The 24,407-nt window shown below is 44.4% G+C and overlaps 1 protein-coding gene across 2 annotated transcripts in view; it reads right to left on the bottom strand.

The window, feature by feature from the left end:
• Positions 1-1,014: 1,014 nt before the first annotated feature.
• Positions 1,015-24,407, bottom strand: part of GAD2 (glutamate decarboxylase 2) — a 77,263-nt gene continuing 53,870 nt past the window's right edge. For both annotated transcript variants that reach the window (XM_037837891.1, XM_037837892.1), the window contains 5 exons: positions 21,547-21,625; positions 17,137-17,286; positions 11,233-11,340; positions 10,811-10,900; positions 1,015-4,649 (listed from right to left, as the gene is read on the bottom strand). In XM_037837891.1, the coding sequence (XP_037693819.1) occupies positions 4,476-4,649; positions 10,811-10,900; positions 11,233-11,340; positions 17,137-17,286; positions 21,547-21,625 (601 nt within the window). In that variant the 3' untranslated portion in view covers positions 1,015-4,475. The remainder of the gene's footprint in view (positions 4,650-10,810; positions 10,901-11,232; positions 11,341-17,136; positions 17,287-21,546; positions 21,626-24,407) is intronic.

The raw sequence follows: 24,407 nt of genomic DNA, 5'->3' as shown, positions 1-24,407 counted from the left end.
GACCCTTGCCAATCTTGCTCTCCACGGAGAGGAGGGATGGGGAGGGCTTTCCAGGGAATGTGAGCACAGGCAGGAATGGGCAGGAATGGGCATTTGACTATTGTCCATTGGTTCCTCTATAGGCAGTTTTGAAATTAGCTAGAAATCTTCTCTTGCCCCTTCCCTTTTATCTCCACCCCTCGACCCCCTGCAGCTGTTTCCATCCCTTAGGGATAAACTCCCCCAATTAAATTCCTATGGCTTTCCAGTTTTTAACCTGCCCCCACCTCCCACCCCTCACTTCTAACAGCTGGAGGAAAAGTCCCTGAACACATGACACCCCCAAAACTCAACCCGCAGAGACCCAGAAATAAAGATGACACAGTGGAAACCAGCCAACAGCACAGGTGTGTGTTTGCAGCATGCTGCTGTGCGCCTGAATCTCACTGGATCTCGGGGGTCGCTGTGGGCCCAGGGCCCAGGTTTTGCTGTAAAATTGACAGCTGGGGACACGAGAACACTATTTGATGATATCATTATGGCAATATTGTTATTATTGTTTTAGCTGTGATAAAGGTACTGGGGTATGTTTAAAAATAAAAAAGACTCCCTATGTTTTAGAGAGAGATATAAAAATAGTGTGGGGTTGGGGGGAGAATAGGGTGGGGGTATGGATGAAGCAAGATTGACCCTGAATCAGTAAATGTTGCAGCTGGGTGAAGAGTACGTGGGAATGTACTATACTATTTTCTCCACTTTTGTGTGGATGTGAAATTTTCCATAATAAAATATTTTTAAAAATTGCATCTAATGGATGGAGGAACCCATGTGGTGAAATAAAATCTTTCAGAGCTCCAGGAGGGGGCAACTGCAGAAATAAGAACATTTTCCCCCAACAAAGACCCAAAGACATGCTGAACTGCATGATGGTTGAAGAGTTCTGAGCCTTTTTTTTTTTTTTTTTAGGGCAATTCATTAAAAGCTAAATCCACAACACTCAAGAGTCAGAAACAAGCATAGAAAGCACAAGGCATGTCCACATTCACACATTTTATTTGGATTTAGAGAGACAACACAGATAAAATACTTTGATCACTCACGAGTTCCTATTTGGTAAGAAGAGCGGGTTGCCACAAGTTTATATTTTTTATCTGTTTTTTTCTGTCTTTATTAATGAAGGGATGCTGGGGAACTGCTGTCTTCTGGAAACACCAATTGGGGACAGTATTTTGGCGCATGTAACTAATCGATACACAGTGTTTGCACTTAGCATTTGAAGACGGGAGGGCATGTGTGAGATGACACCCTTTTAGGTTCCCTGCTCCCTTCTCCTGCTGCCATATTTAAACTGGGCTGGTTCCACCCACAGCCCAAGGAGTGGCCCCAACCCAGGGCCCCAGGAGGTTCAGAACCTGCCACTTGGACAGTGTGTGACCATCTGTCGCTGGTTTCTTCCATTCTCAGAGTCGAAGTAGGGGTCACCTCACAGGTGTGTGAGCTCACACAATTCTCCACGGAGGTTTGTGGGGAGGGGGCTTAGCTGAGGGAGGGTGGTCTATGAGCACTGAGGCGAGGGGCGCAGCTTAGCAGAAGGCGCAGGGCGACGGGGAGAACGCGGTTCTTGTAATATTGAAGGTCACTACAGCTACCGCACGGAAAAGGACGCATCAACGATATATTGCACAAGCTTTCGCAGCAGCACATTGGTTTGCAACACTGTACGGTTCAGGTCTAAAGTGCACAGCCCCAGCCCGAGGTGACGAGACAGCACGGTCAGTAGATAAAGGCAGCAGAGCTACAGACACTCGGTTTCCCTTCCTGTCCGCACACCCTTAGGACATCACGTGAAGTCGGTATCATTTATACATCTCAGGTGGGATAAAGACACATTGCACTTTTTTTCAAGTATTTAAAAATAATAAACACAATATTGCTGTATAAATGAAAATGACCATGTCAATTCTGGTTAAAGCTAAAACCAAACTTTCTAAAATTTGAAAAGAATGGACTCAAATAAAGGCTTTTGGCACTAGGAATTTGAGCTAATGCTCAAAAGAACCAACCTTCCTTCCTTCCTTCCTTCTTTCCTTCCTCCCTTTCTTCTCTCTGAATCGGTTATAGACCAATTTCAAAGAACGCATCTTACACTCTTGGGAACTATTGCCTCCTTCCCTGAGCGATGGTTGGTTGGGATTTCCCTGTACAAGACTGAGCAAAGCTCCCAGTAACCTTGGGGAAGGACCTGAAAGGGCAGGGGTAGGGGGAAACAATCTATATTTTGCTGGAATTTCATAGGCAGGCACAAATGTTTCTCCTTTTTAAGTTCTGTCACAGTTGAGTTAAAAAGCAGCAGCTTCTGATACAGAATCTATGTCCTGAGGGATAAGGGTTAAGCATCCTGGAATAGATTGGGGTTGGCCCAGATCAGGGCACTGGGTTCCACCATCTTCTCCAAGCAGAATAGCGGGTTTGATAAATCGATGTCTCTGCCTCTGAGGTTGGGGCCATTTGGCCTGAGGCTCAGAACAGATGGGCAGCTGTTTGCTTATCCTCAACAGCCAATTTCTAGGAAGGGAAAGGATGATCGGCAATTAGACAAGGTCTAGAATGGAGGCTTGCTCCTCATGAATTGCTGGGGTACATAAAAAGAAGAGTTTTCTTCTACTTATCACAGGGAATCTATTTGCTTTCTAGACAGAAAGCCATACGAAGCCATGTTTGTATCAAGTAGGCTAAAGGATGCTTTTGTATATAACATGGGAGCAATAGTGTAAAAGCAAACACAGGTCGATTTCAGATGGTGGGCTCCTGAGTTTTTATTATAGGGATTTCTATCTCAAGAAGGACAAGGGGCCTCTTCCCTCCATTGCATACCTGTGGTTTTTCTAGACTGCAGAATTAACTGCTCCATGCAGAAAGGATGAATGTTTCTCAATTTGTACCTGGTGTCTGCATATATCGATCCACAACCCTCCTACTATCCGTGAGATCTTTTGTCAGCTCATGCCTCGCAACTACATTTGTAGGGGGACGAAAGATGTTTTCAAAATATTAATTTGAGTTCTGAGCATCTAATCATCTCTGCATATTCTGGGCACTTTGGATCTTGATGGGAGGTGGATAAAAGAAGGTCTTAAGATGATGTCTCAAAATCTAGGGTAAGGGGCTCATTTTATGGGAGAAAAATAACCACCCATGGGATATGAAGAAATTATTTGGGCATGCTGGTGACAGGGAACCTCGTAGGAGACACTTTCGTGGGTGGGGATGGGAATAAGCAATTACCCAGGAGGTCAATTACTCCTTTTGGGATGGTAGCAAGGCGGCCTCCAGGAAGATGTCATTCTTCTCACACAGAGTTCTCTTCCCCCAAGGATGAGTTTAAGTTTCTGGGCTCACCACATTCTGGGTGTGCATTCCATTCCTCTTTGTTCGGTCCTATTAGATTTCATTTTTATTTTCCCTAATTAATCCAAATCACCTAATAAAAGAACACTGTGTGAGAAGACGCCTTGAGAATCATCCTCAAACTTCTGTTCAAAGCAGGCCGAGTGGGAAAGCAAAATAGACAAGATCAGCCTTATTTAATCTAAGACCAAGCTTGGTTTATCAGGCTTGACGGAGCGGATCTGCTCAGGGTAAACTGCGTGGAAAACTTTAATGGGAAGAGAATCTTATTGCTACTGTAATTGATCTGCTCAACCATTTTAAAGAGCTTGCAGTCTTCTTTGTGTTTGTTTTGAAATATTAACTTTAGAGATGTGAGAAGCCATAACATGTATAGAAAGAAGGCATCATACGTTTCAAGGATTTTGTGGGCTTATGTTCCGAAATAACTTTGCTACGTGTTTTATTATGTCTCCATTAACAGAAAGAAAGAAAAAAAAAAAACTGGTTTAGTGTTTATATCTGCCCCTGCAGTTTGCATAACCCATATAAAATAAAAATCTATATGTTACAAAATAGGATTTCTTTTTAATATATATTTTTTCCTTCTGTAAAATTATATGTATTTAAATACATTTGCAATGTTGCTATAGGTAAATTAGAAATTTTTTTCCTAATACTATGAAAAAGGCAAGAGTTTTTATTTGTCAACATACATTTATAGCTACTTTATCCCTTTCACTGCACCCCAAAGAACCTTTTCTGATTCGTAGGGGCAGTTTGGCACTATTCAATCCTAGTACTTTGAAATGAAAATAAAGTTTGATTTGTACACTATATTAAAAGTAAGGGAAGAATTTATAACAATGTTGAGCTCTTCCTCATTGATTAGAATGCAGCCTTTCGTCACTGATTATTAGAGAGGTCTTCTAAACTTAAGAAAGGATTTTTAAAAGGAGCAATGTCTTTTGATTTTTAAACTGTACTCTACTTTGACACCACAATAGAGAAAAAGACTCACTTTGGAACAAACTACAAATACATTTGCACAGTTGGTGACAACTTAATTGTCTACTTAGAGAACTGAAACGGCTTAGTGAGCTGGGTTACTATAAATCTTGTCCAAGGCGTTCTATTTCTTCAATCAGGAAGTCAATGTCTCGATGAGTTGCTGCGGGATTTGAGATGACCATGCGAAAGAAATTGACTTTGTCTCCCAAGGGCTGGTAGCTGACCATCGTGGTCCCGTACTCCATCATTCTGGCTTTAATCACTGGAGCCACCTGTCGGAGGGAGCAGATCGACACGGTGACGGCCTATCCAGGGTCCAACAACCCAATAGCAAAGAGCCTTTGTGGTTTTTAACAAAACAAACCGCATTTGTTTTCAAGATTTCTTGGGATCAGGGAAAAAGACCAGTGCTATATATTCAAGATCCTAAAGGTGATGAGAGGAATAAAAAGTGGTGGGACAACAGGTCTCACACTTGATTAGAGGTTTGCCAGCTTATCCCTTCCTTTTCTAGTTAGTGTTTTCGAGAATGGGAAGAAACGTATTGATTCCAAGTCTAAACAGTTTAGCAATACAACATTTGGTGGAGTGCCTGCAAAGCTTGCAGTGACCTGGTAAGTGTAAAAACATTGGAAATAAAATACAGCCCAGAGAATTGTTACCAAGAGGTGAGCCTCAATACTGAGTGATGTAGGAAAATAAGTAGACATTTGGCAACTTTCTTGAGACCGCAAAGCTTTCTAGCTTCTTTTTATTCTCCTTTTGCAATTCCCCAACTCATAAGATATTTTGAAAGATATTCCTTAATAATGATAATGGATCGGCTGGGATAAAAAGCTGAATCCACAAAGGATTTAACACACAGAAGAGTAGCACAGACAAGGCTTTGCCACATGTGTGCCAGACTGATAATCACCGCTTCAGTCATTCTCTGTTGTTTGTGAAATTAAGTCCACACTCTTTGGCCCTGAGGACATATCTTCCACTGCTCACCAGAGTGAATCTTTGGCTCTGACAAGACCCATTTATTCAATATTTCCTGAATGGACCTCACACATATTTATCCCTTCACACTGGTCATCAGTCTTGCAGGGCACACAGGTTCCCTGTTCTTAGAATTCCTTTACCCTTCGAGCTCTCATGCTAAACACACTGCAAGACTGTACCACATGGTACAAACTCGACGAGCCTGCTCTGATTTCTCCAGTCCATTAGCATCTTCTTCGTTTAAGATTTTAATATCTGATCCTTACCCCTAGATTCTGACTACATTCTAATTGCCTATTGAGAAAATACATTTTATCTCTCCTACATCAGCTGTCAGCTCCTTGAAGGGCGGCAACAGTGCCTTTTCCTTCTTCTGTTGACCCACACCGTGCTGGGTGCACATCGAGGGCTCCGGGAGTCCTTACTGACTATAAAATGTAGCATCTAGGAAGAGGCACGAGTTCAACTTGGGTCTGTACCTATGAGCTGTCCATATATAGTTACCATTGGAGTTTGCAAAAATAACACATCTGCTCTTTTAAGTTTATCGCTGCAAGCAGGTAACCCAGAAATGGTAGACATCAGAGAAGCTTCAGACTCATTTTATATGGGCGTATACTCAGTATCAGCTCAAAATGGGGACCAAGCCTTTTCATCCCAGTTTCATCCATTTTAAATGGAGGATAATGACATCCAAATGCAATGCTACTATGAATGTGTGACTTCTGAATATCAGCTCTTAGTCTCTGGTTTACAAGGAAGTCTTTGTCTTCAAAACTTTTGTACTTAGAGCAGGTAATCAGCAAGGCTCTGCATTGGTTACAGCCACTGGTTAATCACCAGCAGGCAGACGTCACACTCACTTCACCAGCTCCTTCCTCTTCTGGACCTAGTTTCCTCATCTACAAACCAAGGTGTGTAGGATGGTGACTCCAGTCCCGAGATTTTCTGAGTCTAGACAAGTTCTTATGTCCTTCCAGCCCCTTCCTTACTCTATGGGGGAGATAATGGAAGAGGAAGGTTTCTTTTGGGTTGATTCTTCTTTCACCCAAAGAACTAAAAGTGGTCTGCAAGCATTAGGTTCTCTCCAGGGAAGAAATACAAAAAAGAATTTAAATCTCTCAAGTCTGGGATTAAGTTCTGAAAATGGATCTACTAGAATTCTAACCTAAGGATGTGAAATGTATCCCTTTGCACTGTGAGGCAAGACAAGTCAACATTCTCCAAGAAAAGACATAAATTAGGAAAGGTGGCTGCAGGAATTTAAGAAAAAATCGACACGACTCATAAATATTTCTTGGTTTTGTTTGTGCAATAAATCATGTCAGCTCTTTAGAACTGGTAAAACAGTAACAATGCTTGACTCAGTGAATTAAACTCTGATTTAGTTATCATGGGCAATCCAAGCAAAAACACATAGGAATGGCACTAATTATTGGAAGACAATAATCCCTAACTTTTCAGATAAATCTAATCAAAGGTCAAAAGACTAATGTTATTAGCCACCATCCCAAATAGATTTGGGAATAAAGTGATATTGAATTCTCCCCATTCCTCAAGTTAGCTGAGTTGGCAAAAATCACAGCTGTCTAAATACTTATAACTTTTGGTTGTTTCCAGAAAATGCCAGTGAACTAAAATGAGCAAGAACATGGAATATCTACTTAATTACATAATCACTAATTGCAAGTTAAGAAGGAAAATAAGATTCCGACTATTCTGATGAATATTTAAAGTTTTTCCTTGCTTCTAGACTTTTTTTGTTCACATTCTTGGTTTAGCTGAAGAAGAAAGTCGGGAAAAGGAGGGGCTGCATGCTGAAGAATCCACTAAGGGCCTAATCAACATGAGTCCAGTGGGGCTGCCTGCTGGGATGGGAGCGTGTCCCCCAAGAGCCAGTTCAAGTCCTGCCCCTGGTCCTGGGGGTGTGAACCCATTTGTAAATAAGACCTTTGAAGATAGTATTAGTTAAGCTGTGGATTCACTTGTGAATAGGATCTTGAAAGATTCTATTTGGATGAGGCCAGATTGAATCAGGGTGGGCGTTAACCCAACATGGCTGGAGTCATCATAAGCAAAGGAAACTGGACATGGGAGCAGAAGCCAGAAGCTAGTAGAAGCCAGAAGCCAGCAGAAACCAGGGGAGCAGACAGCAGGAGAGAGAGATGGCCATGTGATGAAGAATTGCTAGAACACTTACGGACTCTAGAAGAAAGCCCTGACGATACCTTGATATTGGATCTTTGGCCTCCAAACCCATGAGACAATAAATCCCCGTTCTTTAAGCCAACCCATTATGCAGTGTTTGTCACAGTGGCGCTGGCAAACTAAGACACTATTTTACCAATTTTAGGATATTGTTTTCTCCCTTGTGCCATTAGCTTTCTCAATCCTTTAGAAAATAAGAACCAGGGAACCCTTCCATAACCTGAATCCACATTTATTTCCTCCAAAGAGGGCTCAGGTTAAAGCAGGTAAAGCATGAAATAACCTTACAAGATATCACAGGGCTGTATGCTTGCACCACATATATGAAACACTTTTTGTTTTTAAATCTCTGAAGACAGAAAGTTTTGAAAAAGAGAACAGAAGAATAAACACAAATAAGATAGTGTAAATCTTAAAATTGCACCCATTAAATTCCCCATTACACCCAACAGCATAGACTTTAAAAGAGGCATCTTAAATATGAGGCCCAACTACCCGCTTCCCAATCTGTGTTTAAATCCACTGACTTTTTGAAAGTCAGTACTGGACTACAAAAGCTGATGGAAGTGCTGCAGATAATGACCGAGTATAACGAAGAGCAAAAACAAAGAAGAAGATGATGGTGAAGATGCAGAAACACGAGCATTCCTGCCTGTTGACTCTATCTGATGAGCCTCTGCATGGAGCCCCCTTGCTGCCCCTTCCCTGTGCCCCAGGCAATTTGCAGAGGGCCGTGTCCCCCAGGACCCCAGGACCCCAGGCCTTCTCCATCGACTTTGTCTCAGTGACGAGGCACGACCTGAGCACTCAGTCCTGACCGGGCACCAGAAACTCACCAACCCGATTCTTGTCCTCACCTCCCTCAAGAAGATTTGGCCATGTTTGCTTTAATAATAACTGTCTGTTATCTAGATATCAGTCTCTCAGCCAGTGCGCTGTGGGCAGAGGCCTAGATCCCACTTGTAGGTTTCCTCAATGTTTCACTATTTGGGAATATGCAGAAGATATGTTAGTTCAACAAACATTTTCTGATCACCTGGTATATGCTGAGCTATGTGCCAGACAGGAGGGTATAAGGGGAAATTCCTCTACCTGGTCGGGTCCAGAATTTAACTTTGTTCTCTCATTTCTCACACCTTGCACAGAAAACGTCACATCTTTTCCCCCATTTTGGATCTATAGCAATGCTGACCAATAGAACTTCATGGGATGATGGAAATTTCTAAGTCTGCACTGCCAATACCATAGCTACTAGACACAAATGGCGAAGAACCAAATTTTTAGTTTAATTCAATTTTACTTAATTTAAATTTAAATAGCCACATGTGGCTATGACAACAATATTTGACAGTACAGATGATTTATTTTGCTTTAGCTCTTTTCCTTCTGCGATTCAGTGTGTGAAGAGTTTACCAGTCACTGGAAATTATATTTTAAGGGCTTTACTTTATCAGCAGTCTAAAAACTGTTCACTAACATTTTAATTGCTGTCCCCCCAAAATAATCTCCTTCTCCATCTCAGGAAATTTGATGTGCTAAAATCTAATGAGTATTTGGAGAGAGCTGTATTTTATGGGGGGACCTCCACGTTGACATCTGCTTAGAAAATTACAAAAAAAATCTATTCATTTCTGTATGCCCATCTTGCAACAACCCTCAGCTCAGCAATTAAAAATTTGACTTGACAAATGAAATTAGCTAAACTACTTAGTACATTGTCTGTCTGGTCAGTGGATTCACTAAAGAAGTAAAACACATTATAAATGGAAACATCTAATTTCTAACTCACTTATATAAAAACAGTCATTGCTAAGATAATTTACCTATCATAAAATTTCCAGGAAAAATATGATTTTTTTTCCTCAAATGATAGCAGACCCCCCACCCCCCTTTTTGTCTTTATCTTTTATATTCTCTGTGCTCTCCCTCCTCCTGTGTACTCCCTCCCACCTCTTGGACTTGACTTTCTAGAATAAACCTTCACTAAAACTTCAAGCACTACAAACAGCTGGACCCATTGACCTCTGTTCCAGAAGCTTCCTTCCATTTGCTCCTCTAGATCAGTGGTTTTCAACTTGGCTGTGCACTGGAATTGCCTGGAGAACTTTTAGAACCATTCCCAGCCCATTCCAAACCAAATGATTTAAATTCTCTGGGGTTAAGACCTGGTCACCAGGACTTTTTGAAAACCTTAGGGCTGATGCTAAAGTAAAGCCCGGGTTGCAAACCCCTGCACTAATTAGAAGTCTCGATTTAAAGTCCTCAACCACGTGTGCCTCTCCTCCTGGTGAGGAGCTGTATCCTGGGTTGCTAACGGCAGGAGCTAAAACTGAAGAGCTTTCCTGAAGATTTTAGAGCCACACAAACCCCCCCTGCTTTGGGCCGCACCATTGTTCTTTCTTACACAGAAGGAAATAGAGTGTTCTGGAAGGTCAGTGAGGAAGTCCAGGGTCCCTAGCACTGGGGAAAACGGCTAAGTTTCCTGGCAGTGGCTGGCAGAGGGAGATGGAAAAATTAAATACCAATACAAAACCTTGAGTCCAAATATATGGGCTCATCCCCAGCTTTCCACTTCTACAGCCCTGCGGGGTTCAGCCCCTGCACTGATCTCCCTCCACGACCGTTCTTGGTGTTTCCTCCCTGTGCCTTGTTTTCCCCATCTGCGGAAAGGGGAAATAGTGCTTCCCCTGACAGGTTGCAAAGAGAGGTAAGCAACCTGAGCCATGACAGGTGAGCATGGGACACCACCCGCTCTATAGATGGCGGTCACTACTATGATTGCTCCGTTACCTTCTGGGACCACCATAGTTCTAAAGACCCCCCAGGGCAGCCTTGACCCTGGCCTCTCAGCGGGGTCTGCAGCAGCTCTGTTTCCTGATTAGAAACTTGTTTCTTGTAACTGAAGCCCCCAGGACTCTCTCCTGTGCCTGGACTGAGCACCTGCTTCCCTCGGGAGACGAGTCAACTTCGGAACCGTGCTTGCTGCTTTGTGATGCCAGTAAAAGTCATCCCCTAATTACTAATTTTAGGGCATCAACTCACCCTCAGAAAGTGCAGGAGCAAATGGGTTTGTTATAAATGCTGATATACTTACCAGCCTGGTACATCCTGGCCCTGCAAAAGCCACAGAAGGGCATGGGGCCACTGCACCAACATCTGAGTCTGCCCATAGGCCACATCCCAGGAAAGGTCCAACAGACACACCAGTGGATGAATCGAAGAGTCTTCTGTTGCTTACCTTTGACAGGCGATTCATTCTTTCCTCATTGTCTTCCAGAGTCCGCAAACTTGGAGGCACGTACCAGAAGCAGACATTTGTGTGCTGGGGCTGCAGAGAGGAAAGTGACACTCACAAGCAGCCCCAACAGCAATTTTGAAAATCCCAAGGACATTTGAAGTCTATTTACATGGCTCGGTTCACAATACAATTCCTATTTTTAAATCAGTAACTGCCTTCGGAGTGTCTGACTTGCACAATGTACCGTCAGTATTGCATTTGATTTTTGCTCCAGCTCAGAAAATCTACCCATCATCATTTAGCTTCCCCTTTGTAATCATCCCACTTACCTGCAAGGTACATCATTTACATCCAAAAATTTATCAAAGATAGGAATTGAAATTGACTTAACTTTTTGGGACGGCATAAATCGGAGCACATACCTTTCCATCAAACACCATTTCATATCCCTCTCGGTTTTTTATGATATTGTATAAATACTCTGCCAGCTCCAAGCACTTGTCAACCTGCGCTTCAAACCCAGTGGAGCCCTAGGTGAGAGAACAAAGCTCATTAGGTGGGCTGAGAAAGGGGCAGGGGCAGGATGCAACGATCCCTCTGGAGACCGTCATTACGGTGCCATTTTGTCTCGGCTCTGCTCTGGCCCTTTCTCCCACCAGAGTCGGTGTTTCCAGAAGCTTTTCCAGCTATTATTTTCCACTTTAATGCTCTCCTCCTCAAGTGTTCTTGTCCCCTGTCATTTTCTAACTACTCTGCTTGTGGCACTTTTTCTTTCCCGAGCCTCCATTTCCAAGGCAATGATTTTGATTACTCAAGGGGAAAAATTTGCCTCCGCCTTTCCCAGGAGCAATCTTGGAGGGCCGTGAATAGCAGGCGGGCTGGGGGTTACTCACCTGCTAATAAGAGGCCCACCCCCCACCCATCATGTACCTTTTCTGCCCCAGACCCCAGCTTTGCTCACCAATGTATCCCTGTTACAGAATGGAGTGAATGCTCTATGAATATATGCTGTAAATGAATGAATGAACGAATCTTAGGAAGCAAGCAGAGGCTTTTCTTTTTTTTTTGCATTAGCCTGCCATTCTGCAGAGCTCATTAGATTTCTCCTTCATAGATAAATGACTCACGTGATTGTAATGGGTGAACATTATCAAAAAGGTTTTTAGTTTCCAACTCTGGCAGCCTGGAGTCTGGACTTATGAAAAACAACAAAACAGCCTTGGACTGGAGCTGTTTAACTGCAGCCAGGGAATTACTTTTCAAAATGGCTTTCCTATTTCCTTCAGCGTTTATGGAGCACTAATGGAAAGCTTAGAAAAACAGCTACTGCTCATCCCAGGAGCACTTGGCACCGGCCTGTGAGCTAATCCAGCCTGGAAGCCAGAGGGAGCCCTGTTACACAAGGACTCATCATCTTAGCTAACTTCTGACACATGTTTAAGAGCAAGATGCTTTAAAGAAATCTGCTGGGTTCAGGAATTCATTTCTTCAGAGCTTGCTGCCCCCAGCTGATCGGCTCCAGGAGGCCAACTGGTTCCTGGTGACCCCAAGGACGGACTTGAGCAGATGCCTGAATGCCCAGCACCCACCTCAGTGTTCCCCGAGTCTGTGGGTACAAGGAAATGAGGATCCCTTTGGAAAGACCTGGCAGTTGGGGAAGGAGGGAAGCTAATTGTTCTTATCCAAACCAGATCCTTTGGCCCTTTGGATCTTGTGAAATGGTATAAAAAGTCTTACCCTCTAAATGATTCATGAAAAAAAAATCCTGTATTTGTACAGCTTTTAAATGCATCTGTGCTATTAGACATATTTATTTTTCTCACAATTCTCCTATACAGAAGCAAAGGTTATTATATTGAAAATATAAGATAAAGAAAAAAAGAATGTGAAAAAAGGAGCAAAAACAAACCAAGATAATCTTGACAATCCTGCCAAAATAACTTGGGATGCACTCATGCCTCTCATCTCAAGGATTTAAACAGATGGTCACAACCTCATCATCACCATGTACCCATTCTGTTGCCCTGTGGCCTTGGCTGATCTTCCCGGCCACAAGGGGGTGAGGACACCCTGCCTGATTTCCTGCCCAAGGATGTGGTCAGGTAAATGGATGCTCCAGAAAGCACCTGGCTGCAGGCCAAGGCACTGGGATGCCCGGGAACCTGATGGGAGTCCTCTGCCCTGCCCCGTCCAGGACCGCACCCTCGGCATGGCCAGGAGCAGAGTGGCTGCCTCCTTGGCGGGGTTAAAGGGGTACCTGAGGGGTGGACATGGGGAGCAGGCCCTTTTCCTGCGGATATTTATGGGAATTAGGGCCAGCTTTCACATCCATGCTTTTGAAGGCTTTTAGGAGATTCTTCAAAATGAAGGCATTCACCAAATATTTATAGAGTGGCTGGTATATGCCACTCAGCTCTTATTGTGAAAATGACAAAGACGCATTCAAAACTTTGTCAAAATAGTATCGCTCTCCAAATCAAATCATGTAAAGGAGGCTGAAGACTGAGATGGGGTCTCCGGAGTGTCAGGCTGGACCCCCAGTGCCAGTGGGGGGCTGTGGGAGCTGCTGGGGAACAGCGCATATTTATCCCCCCACGGCTCTCACACACGTACGCTGGAACTCCACAGGGGCTCAGATTTTTGTTTCTCTTGTTCACTCCCCCAGAGCAGAAACAGGAGCATTTTAGGTGCTCAATGTATATGTGTGGACTGAATGAATGAAAGAAAGCATAACTTTTGAGCTCCAGGGCAGCATTTTACAAAGTAGGGCTTGGGGAATCATCTGTATCAGAACCAGATTAATTGTGTTTAAAATACAGATTCTCATAGCAGAATTTCAGGAAGGGGAACAACATCTAGGCTCTTTTTCATGATCCCACTGTCTCCCACGTTTTTGGCTGCTCATCTCTGTGTCCCCTCTGACCCCGACATCTCCTGAGTGCTGGCCATGATTCTTCTCTGCCCTGTGATGCTGCTTCTGGAATAACGCCTGAACCCTTGCTGCTATTTCCTATTTTTTGCCACTGCCTCGGGCTCTCTGACTTCTCATCTCTGGGCCTCAGCTCCCCAGTTATCCTGTCGTCAATTTTGGCTCCCCACCAGTCCCACACGATGTGCCTTAGCTTGGCCATGCCTTCTTCCAGAATGACCTTCTCCCATCTCCACTGGCTAAAACTATCCTGCTCAAGATCCATCTCAAATGCCATCCCTTGATAAATGGTGCTTGATTCTCAAACGGGAATGAGCTCCCCATCCTTTAGATTCTCAAGGTGCATCTGTGTTTCTTTTACCACCTGCTATATCCTGTCTTATGGGATGGTCATCTGTACATGTGCCGAAAATTGTAGCCTCCTCCTGTTTCACATCAGGCACAGTAACATGCCCCATAACTCTTTAGTAAAATACATTAGAGAAAATGAATGTTGTTACTCAGCAAAGGACGCTGAAAATCAATCTCCCTTTAATAGGTTTCTCCTCTTACTTTTTGCCCAGCCATTCACCGGTCCCTCCGCTACCCCATTTTTGATTAGGGAGAGCAATCACAGAAAACTGCAGGGAAACCTGCCGCTTTGTGTCACCACATACGCACACAGCTTCGCTGTAACACCCCAATGGTTGCACACCAGGCCATCCTTGCAGGCTGAGAAAAGGGGGACTAATTTTAAGTTTGTTTTTTGTCTACTGCTGAGTTTTAGACACCGAGGAAATCTGTCCACATGGAAAATACCCATTAAGTTGTAGGATTCGCTAATGAAATACAGACAAAATGAAAGGTTACTAAGTACGAACAGGATTGAAGGCAGGCAGGAGTCATTGCTGACAACGGGTTTACAAATCTCGTTCCCATGTGGGACGCCTCTGCCCCTCCCACATCCGCGAGCTCATTTCTGCATCCGTTTACCCTATGCAAGTTATCTGGACCTAGCCCAGTGGCTGACACGGGGCATTTAAGTTCGTTAATCAGTAACACATTAGTCTGAAGAGCAGTGATTTATACTTAGGAGACCGTTTTTCACGTTGCTTGTGTCACTAAGAGGGAAATGTGGATGAATTTGAACACTATGTCCTCCAGGCACATTTGATAATGGATGGTTTACTGGACTAATGATATCCTCCTCTTCCTCCTCATTCTTTTACAGATGGTTTCCTCATTCCCATGGGGATGAAAGATAGAACAGGCTCTCAGCCTTTGGTGGTTCTCCTTTGTGGGAGAGGCTGCCTTCTCCGTCCCCGGCTGACATTATTAGAGAGCTTTAGGTGTGACAGTGCTAAGCATCCTCACCTCTGTTCCACAGGGCCTTCTGCTTTAATAATTGCTTTCATTTCATTTTGCAACACAGCAGCATTAGATGCCTGGATCCTTGAGGTTTGGCAGGTGGAATTTTAAAAATATATAGGTCTATAAGCCGCTGTGATTTTTATTTTCCTCTTTTCATCTCCTCTCCTGGTGCCTTTAGTTCAGCACTTTAAAAACTAGATCCTTTGTGCTTATTTCAGGCTTCATCTGGTCCTGCTGTTTAATGCCCACTGACGTCCCCCGAGTCATTTCTCTAGGAACTAACGGGCCACACCACACTGGAGAGGAAGCTTCCAATGGAAAAACAGCAGGAATTGGTGAACAGGGAAAGAAACGTTTTTGTGTAAATAGAGCTAAAGCTCATCATCGTAATAGAATCCCCACAGGGAAAAGAGAGGAAAAGAATGGCTCTCGATGGAAGGGGAACTTGCATCATATTTAGGGATCAGGCTTTCCTTGACCTACTTACTACCTGATATTTATGTTTATCGTTTTGTAGTTTCCATCTACCAATAAAATGAAAACTTCCTCATTTTAAAATAGCTTGGGAATATATTCTTGATTTTTCCCCCCAATGAAAGACAGAATGTGTCTGGTGTTGGGAGCTCTCAGCTTTCAAAAGCGGAAGGCAGCCTCTGCCCAGCTCTGATTAGCCGCCGGGGAGGTTACAACCCACACTACAAAACTTAAAGAAACACAGCAGGGCCAGTACTACCAGGGAGGGTGGCCTGAAGGATCTGCATCCATCCACACCTGTAAACCAGTTACAGGTTGTTTCTGCATGAAGCCAGATCATCTTTTCCTTTGAACTGCCAATTTTCCAGAATGAACTTAAAGAAGATTCTGTCTAATGCTTAAGAGTTGCATTTCTCCCCCACCAAGCACCCTCTTTTTCTTGTCTGTTGCCCCCTCTCTAAAATGTCTTGACAAGGCCATGCACCTTGAGAAACTGTATAGCCGACAGCACACCCAGAATTGGCTGCTGCGGACACGATTCATAGCTCTTTACCCAAGTCTGAGAAAAAGGCTCATACGTCATTCCAGCCCCAGAACCTGGCACCCCTGCCGGCCAAGGAGCTTGCTTGTTCCTGCAGGGCTGAGCCTGCCACCCTCTTTGTGTTGGCTACTCGGAAAGCTTCGAGCTAAATGTGTGGTCCGTCCAGCCAACACCCAGCACCTCAGGGCATGCCAGCTTCCCTTCCTCATTTCCTGATGTCAGGTTTCCTGCATGTACTCTTTTTTTAAAATAGCCAGTATAGCTGGCTCTGGCCATTGTCTCCTGTGGGAGAGAAATGAACCAGGCGGGCAGTCACTGAGTTGTGACATTTAAATTAGGAGTCCGGTCAAAAAAAAAAAAAAAAAAAGATCGTTTGGCTTTGCGGCCTGCTTACACTTAAGCATGATCTTTGTGCTCTTTGAAGGGTACAGTTAGGTCTGATCAGAGCTGCACACCATTCCTTACAGTTTACCTTTCAGAGAGGGGAGTGACACCTGCAGTTAAATTCTGAGTAAACAGAGGAACCACACAAAAGGAGGTGATTAGGTGCTTCAGGCTTTTTTTTTAAAGCCTTATAACCAGATGTTATCTTTTGAAACGTTAAAAAGAAGCCATATCAGGGGTTCCTTATTTATCCTCTTTGTTCTCCAAGCATATAATTTACAGATTTGCATTAACCTACCCAAGTGATCAATCACTGAGTTAAAAAACGGGTCAGGGGACCAGAAGAACAAAATAAAACAGAAAACAAGAAAAAAAAAATCAAACTGTTAAGAATCAAGGAGTTCTGTCCTATAAAGCAGAATGGATTTGTTTTCTAGAGGAGCAAGCATAACAAGCAATTTGGCTTAAAAGGGGAAAAGGGTGGGGTATGATATTCTTTTCCATGTAGAATTTAGATATAGGATTAAAGAAAGTTAAACTGGGGTGAGCCGTTCTCAGTTTGGAAATCAGCGTTGTAACATGAAGTACTAGATCACCGGACCCAGTTTCTGCTTTCAGTCACCACTCGGCCGACCCACACGTGCTCACCTTCGCCTTCCACATCAGCCATAACTTGAAGATATCCACGTGGCGCCCGCACTGTAAGGCCTTGTCCCCGGTGTCATAGGACAGGTCATAGTGCTTGTCTTGCTGGAAGAGGTAGGACGCATGCATCTGGTTGCAGCTCTGCATCAGTCCCTAAAAGAGAGAAGAGAAAACTTAGGAAACCCTTCTGACTTTATCGAGTATTCTATTCGACTGCATTGCAGTATAAATTATTAAGGGAAAAAAAAAAAGAGATGTACATCCTGGGAAAAGAAAACAGTAAGAATTAAATGAAAAAAAAAAAAATGGGACCAATGTCTGGGCAAGACAAGCTGTTATGATAGGTCAACTTTGTGGGTCAAATGGCTCTGGGTTTCCAACGTCACCAGAGGTTAACTGCAAGCATACGCATATGCATTTACCCTTCCTTTTAAGACAAGGCATTTATATTAGAACAAAAGAAAACAATCAAAACCAATCAATGCCATGCTTCTTCTCTGGGAGGACAACTTGATGTTCTGGTTTTGTTGTAGTTAAAATATTTTGGAAACTCGTTGGTTCTGTAATATATTATCAGCGCAGTTCTTCCAGTATTCTGTCCATATTTAGTTCAAGTCCTTTATCATTTAGCTGCTGTCAGAGTTTGAGCTGTCTTTGGAAGGCACTGTTTTCAAGACAGTTCATTGCTATCGTTCTTAGATGCTGAAATCTGCAACAGTAAAGACCTTGCTATTCTGAGACTATTTAAATACCCAACCTTTCAAATGCCATGTGCCTCTCGTAAGAGGGTCTGAACTTCAGTAGAGCATTTTTATACTCAATTGCCTATGGGTGTTAGAATGGAAATTTTCATCGTTCTGCAGTGGAACAATGACCATTAATTTGCCCCGACATCATAACCCTACTCTGGAAAATGGGTGGTGGTGTGACAGAACTGTTCCAAAGAACAGTGAATGAATCATGCTTTCTGACTAAACCGCACCTCCAGTCTCCTCCTAGAGCACTCAGCCCCTTTCAATTTGTCAGAAGCCACAGGAAGCCTTTGACACTTTCGTGATCTACAGTATAATTGTGATTTTACAGAGGCTTTGGCATTTGGTTTGTGTTTTTCTTGTGACTCATGGCAAGAGAAGAAAAGATGAAAACGTGACCATTTATTTGAAGTTAAAAGGGAAAACTTTTTAAAAAACATTATCCAAACAGAACTTTGTAGTTTAAGCTTCATAGTCATTGGAATCCATTAAGTTTTTTTTGACACTAAAAAAAATAAATGCAATGTATTTGTCTTGGGGATGTGTATGTAGGAAGACACTGAATTTGAAAAAAGAAAATTCACTTGAAGACCAGATGAAGAAGGGAAAATTGCAGCAGGTGCTTCTAGTTTGTTTCATGGGCACAGAGAGTGTGGACTTGTGGATACACCAGACCAGCTCCAACTGGGAAAGGAAAAACAATTCCAAACTACGACCTCTAAAAAGTTGGTCAGTCCCAGTAGCCTTATGGTACAAGAGCATGAGTCAAAGTGAGGTGTGTTTCATAGAGAGGGCCTTGGTGAGGCGATATTTTGGTTCTGAACCACTGAAAGGTTGTAGCCCATCATGTCCCAAACTATTTAAACACGTGAATAGCTGCTGTGCAAAAAGAGGGTTCCAGGGTCAAATCAACTTAGGAGCTCGATATCATAGATCTCATCTTTTTAGATATTTGCTATACATTTCAGCATATGAAAAGCTCTGATAAGCCCTGAAGTAATGCAGCTTGTTTTAAACTCTTTAATCCAATATTTCTCAAGCTTTTAAAAACTCAGATCTCTCTTATCACAGAATACTTACTATAATCTTATAGAACCTCATTATTCCTTGGGTGTCAATAAGAGAAACGTCAGAGCCTCACAAACTCTTGGATGTGGAATGGACCTTAGAGCTCATTTAACCTAGTCCTACCCAATGTAGGAATCTCATCTACTAATACGTGGTTGTCCAATCTCTTTAATCACCTCTTCTGATGATGAACTTATTTCCACATGAAGCATTCATGACTGGACAGCTCAATTTTTAGATTCCTCTTGTCAACCCCAAGTTATACCTAAAACCATTGAATAGCCTGATTTTCCATCAGATCTGTACCACCGAGTATCACTAACCTTCCATCCCCCAAAGCCTCAAGGACAAAAACCAATCTCTTCGCCTTGAGAATTCTTCAAGCTATACTGACCACTATCCTCCTCTCAGCCCCTTAAGTTTCTCTTTTCTTCTCAGTTAAACATCCTTAGTTCTTTCAACCGCTCCTCTTACATCTCTACCTATTGCTCTCCACTCCTTGAGCTCTAGCGTGGTCGAGTCCCGTATACGAACTGGCAACACTCTTAGTAAACCATTCTTGCTGTGGTTTAACCAGGTTGAGGAAAGCAGAAGACTATCACCCCCTCATCGTTCACTTCTTTTATCCCACGAACTTTTTTAGAATGTTATATATATTTTTTGATTCATTGCTGACCAAGCAAGTTCAACCTAAAGTCTTGGCCTTTTTCACAAGTGCAGCTATTTAGCCATGTGTAAAACACATCTGCCTCCAGTTGAAATATCTCCATCCTATATGTGGACATAAGAGCTTGACCTTATAATTATCACCAATAACAATTTCCCCTTTTTGCGTGTGGTTCACTGTTCAAGCCTATAAAAATCACCCCTGTATTCTGATTCTGCCATTACACAAAAACTTACTCTATCCTGCAGCTTCCTTTCACCTGAACCATTACGAAGCTTCTATGTTTTTGCTGCAACCATCGATGAATATTTTGAATGGTCCAGGACTAGGCACCCAGCCACCAGGCTTTATCCTGGATGACATCAAATTACCAACCCACATTTAATCACTGAGTCAGTTCCAAATTTTCTTAACTGTATTTTCACGTGGTCTGCATTTCCCCTTCTCTCTGTCAGGACACCATGGGAGACATTATCAAAGATCTGGCTAAAATCTCAGTAACAGAAACTTTACAGCATTTCTGCTGTCAAGTGATATAGCTGAGGATTGCGTGAGATAAGTAGAATATAACATATTGAACTGGATTTTAGCTGGTAGGAATCCAATTTGAAAGGATATTTTTCAACGTATTCATCTCATTTTGGAGAGAGGTCTCTGTCTTCTATGCCATGTCGATATTTGTATTAATCATTTTGATGGCGACATAGAAGGCATGTGATTTAAATTTGCAGTGGATATTAAGAAATATAGAAATAATAATATCCTTTAACCCAGAAGTCCCACTTTGAGGAATCTATCTTAAGAAAATCATCAGAAATGTGATCAAGGATGTATGCTGAAGGATTTTTATCAAGCCACTGTGTAAAATATTGGTTAACATTTTAACCATATGGGGTATGGTTAATTAAATTATATGATAGAGTATTATGAAGCCATTAAAAGTCATATTTTGGAAGATCATGCTCAATAAAGTGTTAAATATGAAAAAAGGATGAACATGTATGTATGAGATATGTGATAGCAATTTTGTTTTAAGTATATATATCTACATTTCTAGAAAAATTGTGGGAGAAAACATTTAAAAACAATAATAATGTCTATTTCCAAGTGACAGAATTTTAGGTGACTTCAATTTTCTTTTTATTTCCTTTACTGCCCAAGTTTTCTAAAATAATCATGTGCTGGTTTTATAATTAGTAAAAAGCAAAATATTTTTAAAGTAATTAAAATAAATATTTGAAAATCCCTATCATCTGGGGATGCTTTATCAATTCTGATGCGATAATAGGGATAAATTGAAGCTCTTCATCTGGGTCTTATAAACTAAACAAGTGTAGGACTGAGGAGATATGACTCAGACTTGGGGTGTGGTAAGACAGATGTGGGGGTGCAAAGTGACAGGGGGCTTGAGGGAATTGTGAACAGAAGTATCTTGCAATGAAAGCGGTCCTTGTGTACGCTGCTCTTTGCTAGTTAACGCATGTCCAGCAGCCTTACTTTCTGAACGTGGTGTTGAATAGTAAACATAATATAATTATGGGAGATGTGGTACACACACACACACACACACACACACCTGTATACATACAAATGCCTGATCCTAACGCTAACATTAGCTTTAATCATGCATATTTTTTCTTCTGGTAAAAACGATCCCTTCTCACATCCAAGAAGAAACTGGAAATGTAATCTCTTGAGAGACTAAAGCAGAGGGTCTGTGGCTTTCGGGAGCACCAGGCACAATTGAGGAAGGGCGCATCACATGGAAACTCGGAGCTTGGGTCAAAGTCTAGGTATTACAGTTGGGGCCCCTGAGCCCTCTTTCTCCTGCAGGCGCCAGACCTTCTCCCTCCAGGCGGGAGTTGGGGAGAGGAGCCCCTCGGGGTGTGGGGCGGGAGAGCCACGGCGCGGGGCCTGACGACGTACCTCCTCTCGCACCAGGAGCGCGGAGCACTGCAGCGGGACGCCCATCATCTTGTGCGGGTTCCACGTCACCGAGTTGGCCCTGGAAGGAACCGAATGAACCGCGGCGCGCGCGTGAGGCTGGGGGCGCTGCTCCCCGGGGCCCGGGACCACGCTCCGTGCACGGGTGAGGCCCGGGCCAGTGCCCCGCTCCCGGGGACCCTCATCCGCGTGCGGGAGGGCGCCCAGCCCGGCTCCTCATGTGATTGATCCCCAAATCTCTCAAACGGGTGCCTTGTACCCACCGCCCCAGAGCGTTTAACTATGATGATTATTGGTAGTAGAGTTAGTAGTGGTGGCGGTAACAGTAATAGTAGTGGTAGTAATAATAGTAGTATTAGTGGTAGTAGTAGAGATGCTAGTGGTAGTAGTGATACTAGTAGTGGTGGTGGTAGTAGTAGTAATAGTAGTAGTGGTGGTAGTATCAGCGGAAGTGGCAGCGGTGGTGGCAGAGGTGGTGGTAGTAACAGCGGGGGTGGTAGTAGTAGCAGCAGGGGTGGTGGCAGCGGCGGTGGTGCAGTGGCAGAGCTGGTGTATTTTACTCTGGAGACAGTGATGGTGTCTGCACTGACACGGGGTCCCCACCTCCTCCTCCACCAGCGGATTCTCTCCAGGCCTCTCTCCAGCCCCGCGCTCCCTCCAGCCCGCGGCTCCTTTGCCTGCAGCCTCCATTCTCCCCGCAGGGTCCGGCTGGGGCAGCCCTCCCCGGGAGCCCCATCGTGCATTCATGTCCCCCACCTTCCTTTACCCATGCTCGTCACACCGGATGCTTTTTGCTCTCAGAGGACTCTCTCCTTGTGCCCCTGGGCCTGCCCTGGAGCGCCTTCCTGTTCAACCCCTCCCATTCCTAAGGCCCAGAGCAAGCACTTTCTCTGCACCTTCCTCCACTTCTCCCCCAGCTCCACGGTGCTCCAGGGTGCTGCTCCGGCTGCCCCCACCGACCTCCCACCCGCACCCCCAGGGATCTCCCAGGCCAGGGGTGTGTGGGGCTCGGGGTCTCTGCCCGCCTCTCCCAGCCTCCCACATCCTGCAGATGAGGGTTGTGGCATGTAAAGCCCCCCAGAAGAGGGGGCATCCTCCCGGGGAGAAGGAGGAGAAGGGAAGAGCCACACAGAGCTGTGGGGACAAAGCCCAGGGACCGCCCCTCCCCTGGTGGACCCTGCTCCCCCCACTCAGGGGCTGGAGCCTGGGGAGAAGTGAGCAGCTCGGAAAGACCCCGCTCATCCTTGAAGTTGGGGAACACTTCCTGGCCCAGGGCCTTTATCTGAGCAGAGGAATGGCCTGGCTCGTCTTCTGGCCTTTTATTTTTTATTGTTTGGCTCTGTCATGAGCCATCAGATGCATTAAGGACTGGAATAGCGACACTACCCCCGGAGAGGGGACTAAATGGCTTCATGAATAATAATGGACCTGCGGTGTTGCAAAGCTCCCTCCTTGCTTTAGAGAGACCCTGGAGTCAAGAAGCCCAGGTTCCAAGGGGCTCCAAGCTGTAGATCAGAGACTTGAGGAGCAGGGAGCTCAGGGGCCAGGCAGTCCAGGATTGCATCCAGTTCCCATCACTTCCTGGCTGTGTGACCCTGAGCAAGTTACTTAAACTCTCTGTGCCTACATGTCCTTGTCTGTAAAAGGGGAGTAATAAGTAAATTTTAGGGAAAGCTTAAAACTGTGCCTGATATGCAATAAGCATTAAATAGGGTTGACTCTTGCTGTGGATTCCAGCTGTCCTTTACTAGCTTTGTGACACTGGACACAGGCCCACCACCCTTTCAAGCATTCTATAATAGTCTATGCTTCTCTATTGCTCTGTGTCTAACCCTGATAAAACTTGGGCTTGCCTTTGAGGAAGGCTGATGGAGAGACAAGCTCTCCTCCCTTCCCCAGATGTGCTTATTTCTGTACGGTGGTCTAGCTATCCCTCTAAAATTGCACCTGCCAAGGCCACAACACCTTGTCACTTGAATTCTCTGCCCTGTCTTTCTCCTGGGGGGGCTGCACAGGGTGATTCAAGGAGCTGGCCTTGGTTTGTTGGAGCAACGTTAGCAATTTCTTGAAAAACAGCCTCAGGTTCATTTTCAAAATGTTTCACTGTGGGATTCAAGCACGTGGCCTCTGTGGTTTTTGGAAAGTTGGAGAAACCCAGATAGATGCCCCAGGCTGTTTGGAAGACAGCTCCGTGTGTCCTTATTTGCACCTCAAACGCAGCAGACCCCACACTGTGCTTCAGTTCTGGCACCACTTGCTTCCCAGGCATCCAGCCCCCAAACCTTGGAGTCTTCTTTGGTTTCCTTCTCGTCTTCCCCCTTCTCCTGCCGGCACCCTTTCCAGGTCTGTTCCTCTCACCTCCCCTGGGCTCCTCTGCTTGCTTCCTGACCCAATTCACATGTCTTCAGCATCTCTCCCCCGCATCTGGGCATTGGTAAGAGCTTCTCATTAGCACCTGCTTCCTTGCCTCTCTAACCCAGAGTGGAGTTGGCAAAATGCAGGTGAGATGATCTCGTTCTGTGGCTCAAAGCCCTGCCGTGGCACCTGATTCCAGCTCAGGGATTTATGTTCAATGCCAAGTCCCGCAGGTGATCCTGATGTGGCTTTGCAGGCAGCCCGCGTGGCTGGGACCCACTGGAAGGGGCCGCTGGGCTTTCCACTCGCTTTCCAGCACCCTCTGCCCTCCAGGTCATCGTCCAGGCCCACTACTCCAGGCCTTCTCCAAGGACCCCTGCACCGTCAGACCTGGCGTCTCTGCTCATGGCGCCCCTTTAGCTTGAATGCCGTTCTCCCACTTTCTACTCCAACGCCAACCCCACGGCCAAACTCCCTTCAATAGCCCC

Source organism: Choloepus didactylus, chromosome 5 (assembly GCF_015220235.1).
Source record: "Choloepus didactylus isolate mChoDid1 chromosome 5, mChoDid1.pri, whole genome shotgun sequence".
Taxonomy (NCBI): Eukaryota; Metazoa; Chordata; class Mammalia; order Pilosa; family Megalonychidae; genus Choloepus; species Choloepus didactylus.
Note: the sequence above shows the minus strand (reverse complement) of the source record. Positions and strands in the feature narration are given on the sequence as shown.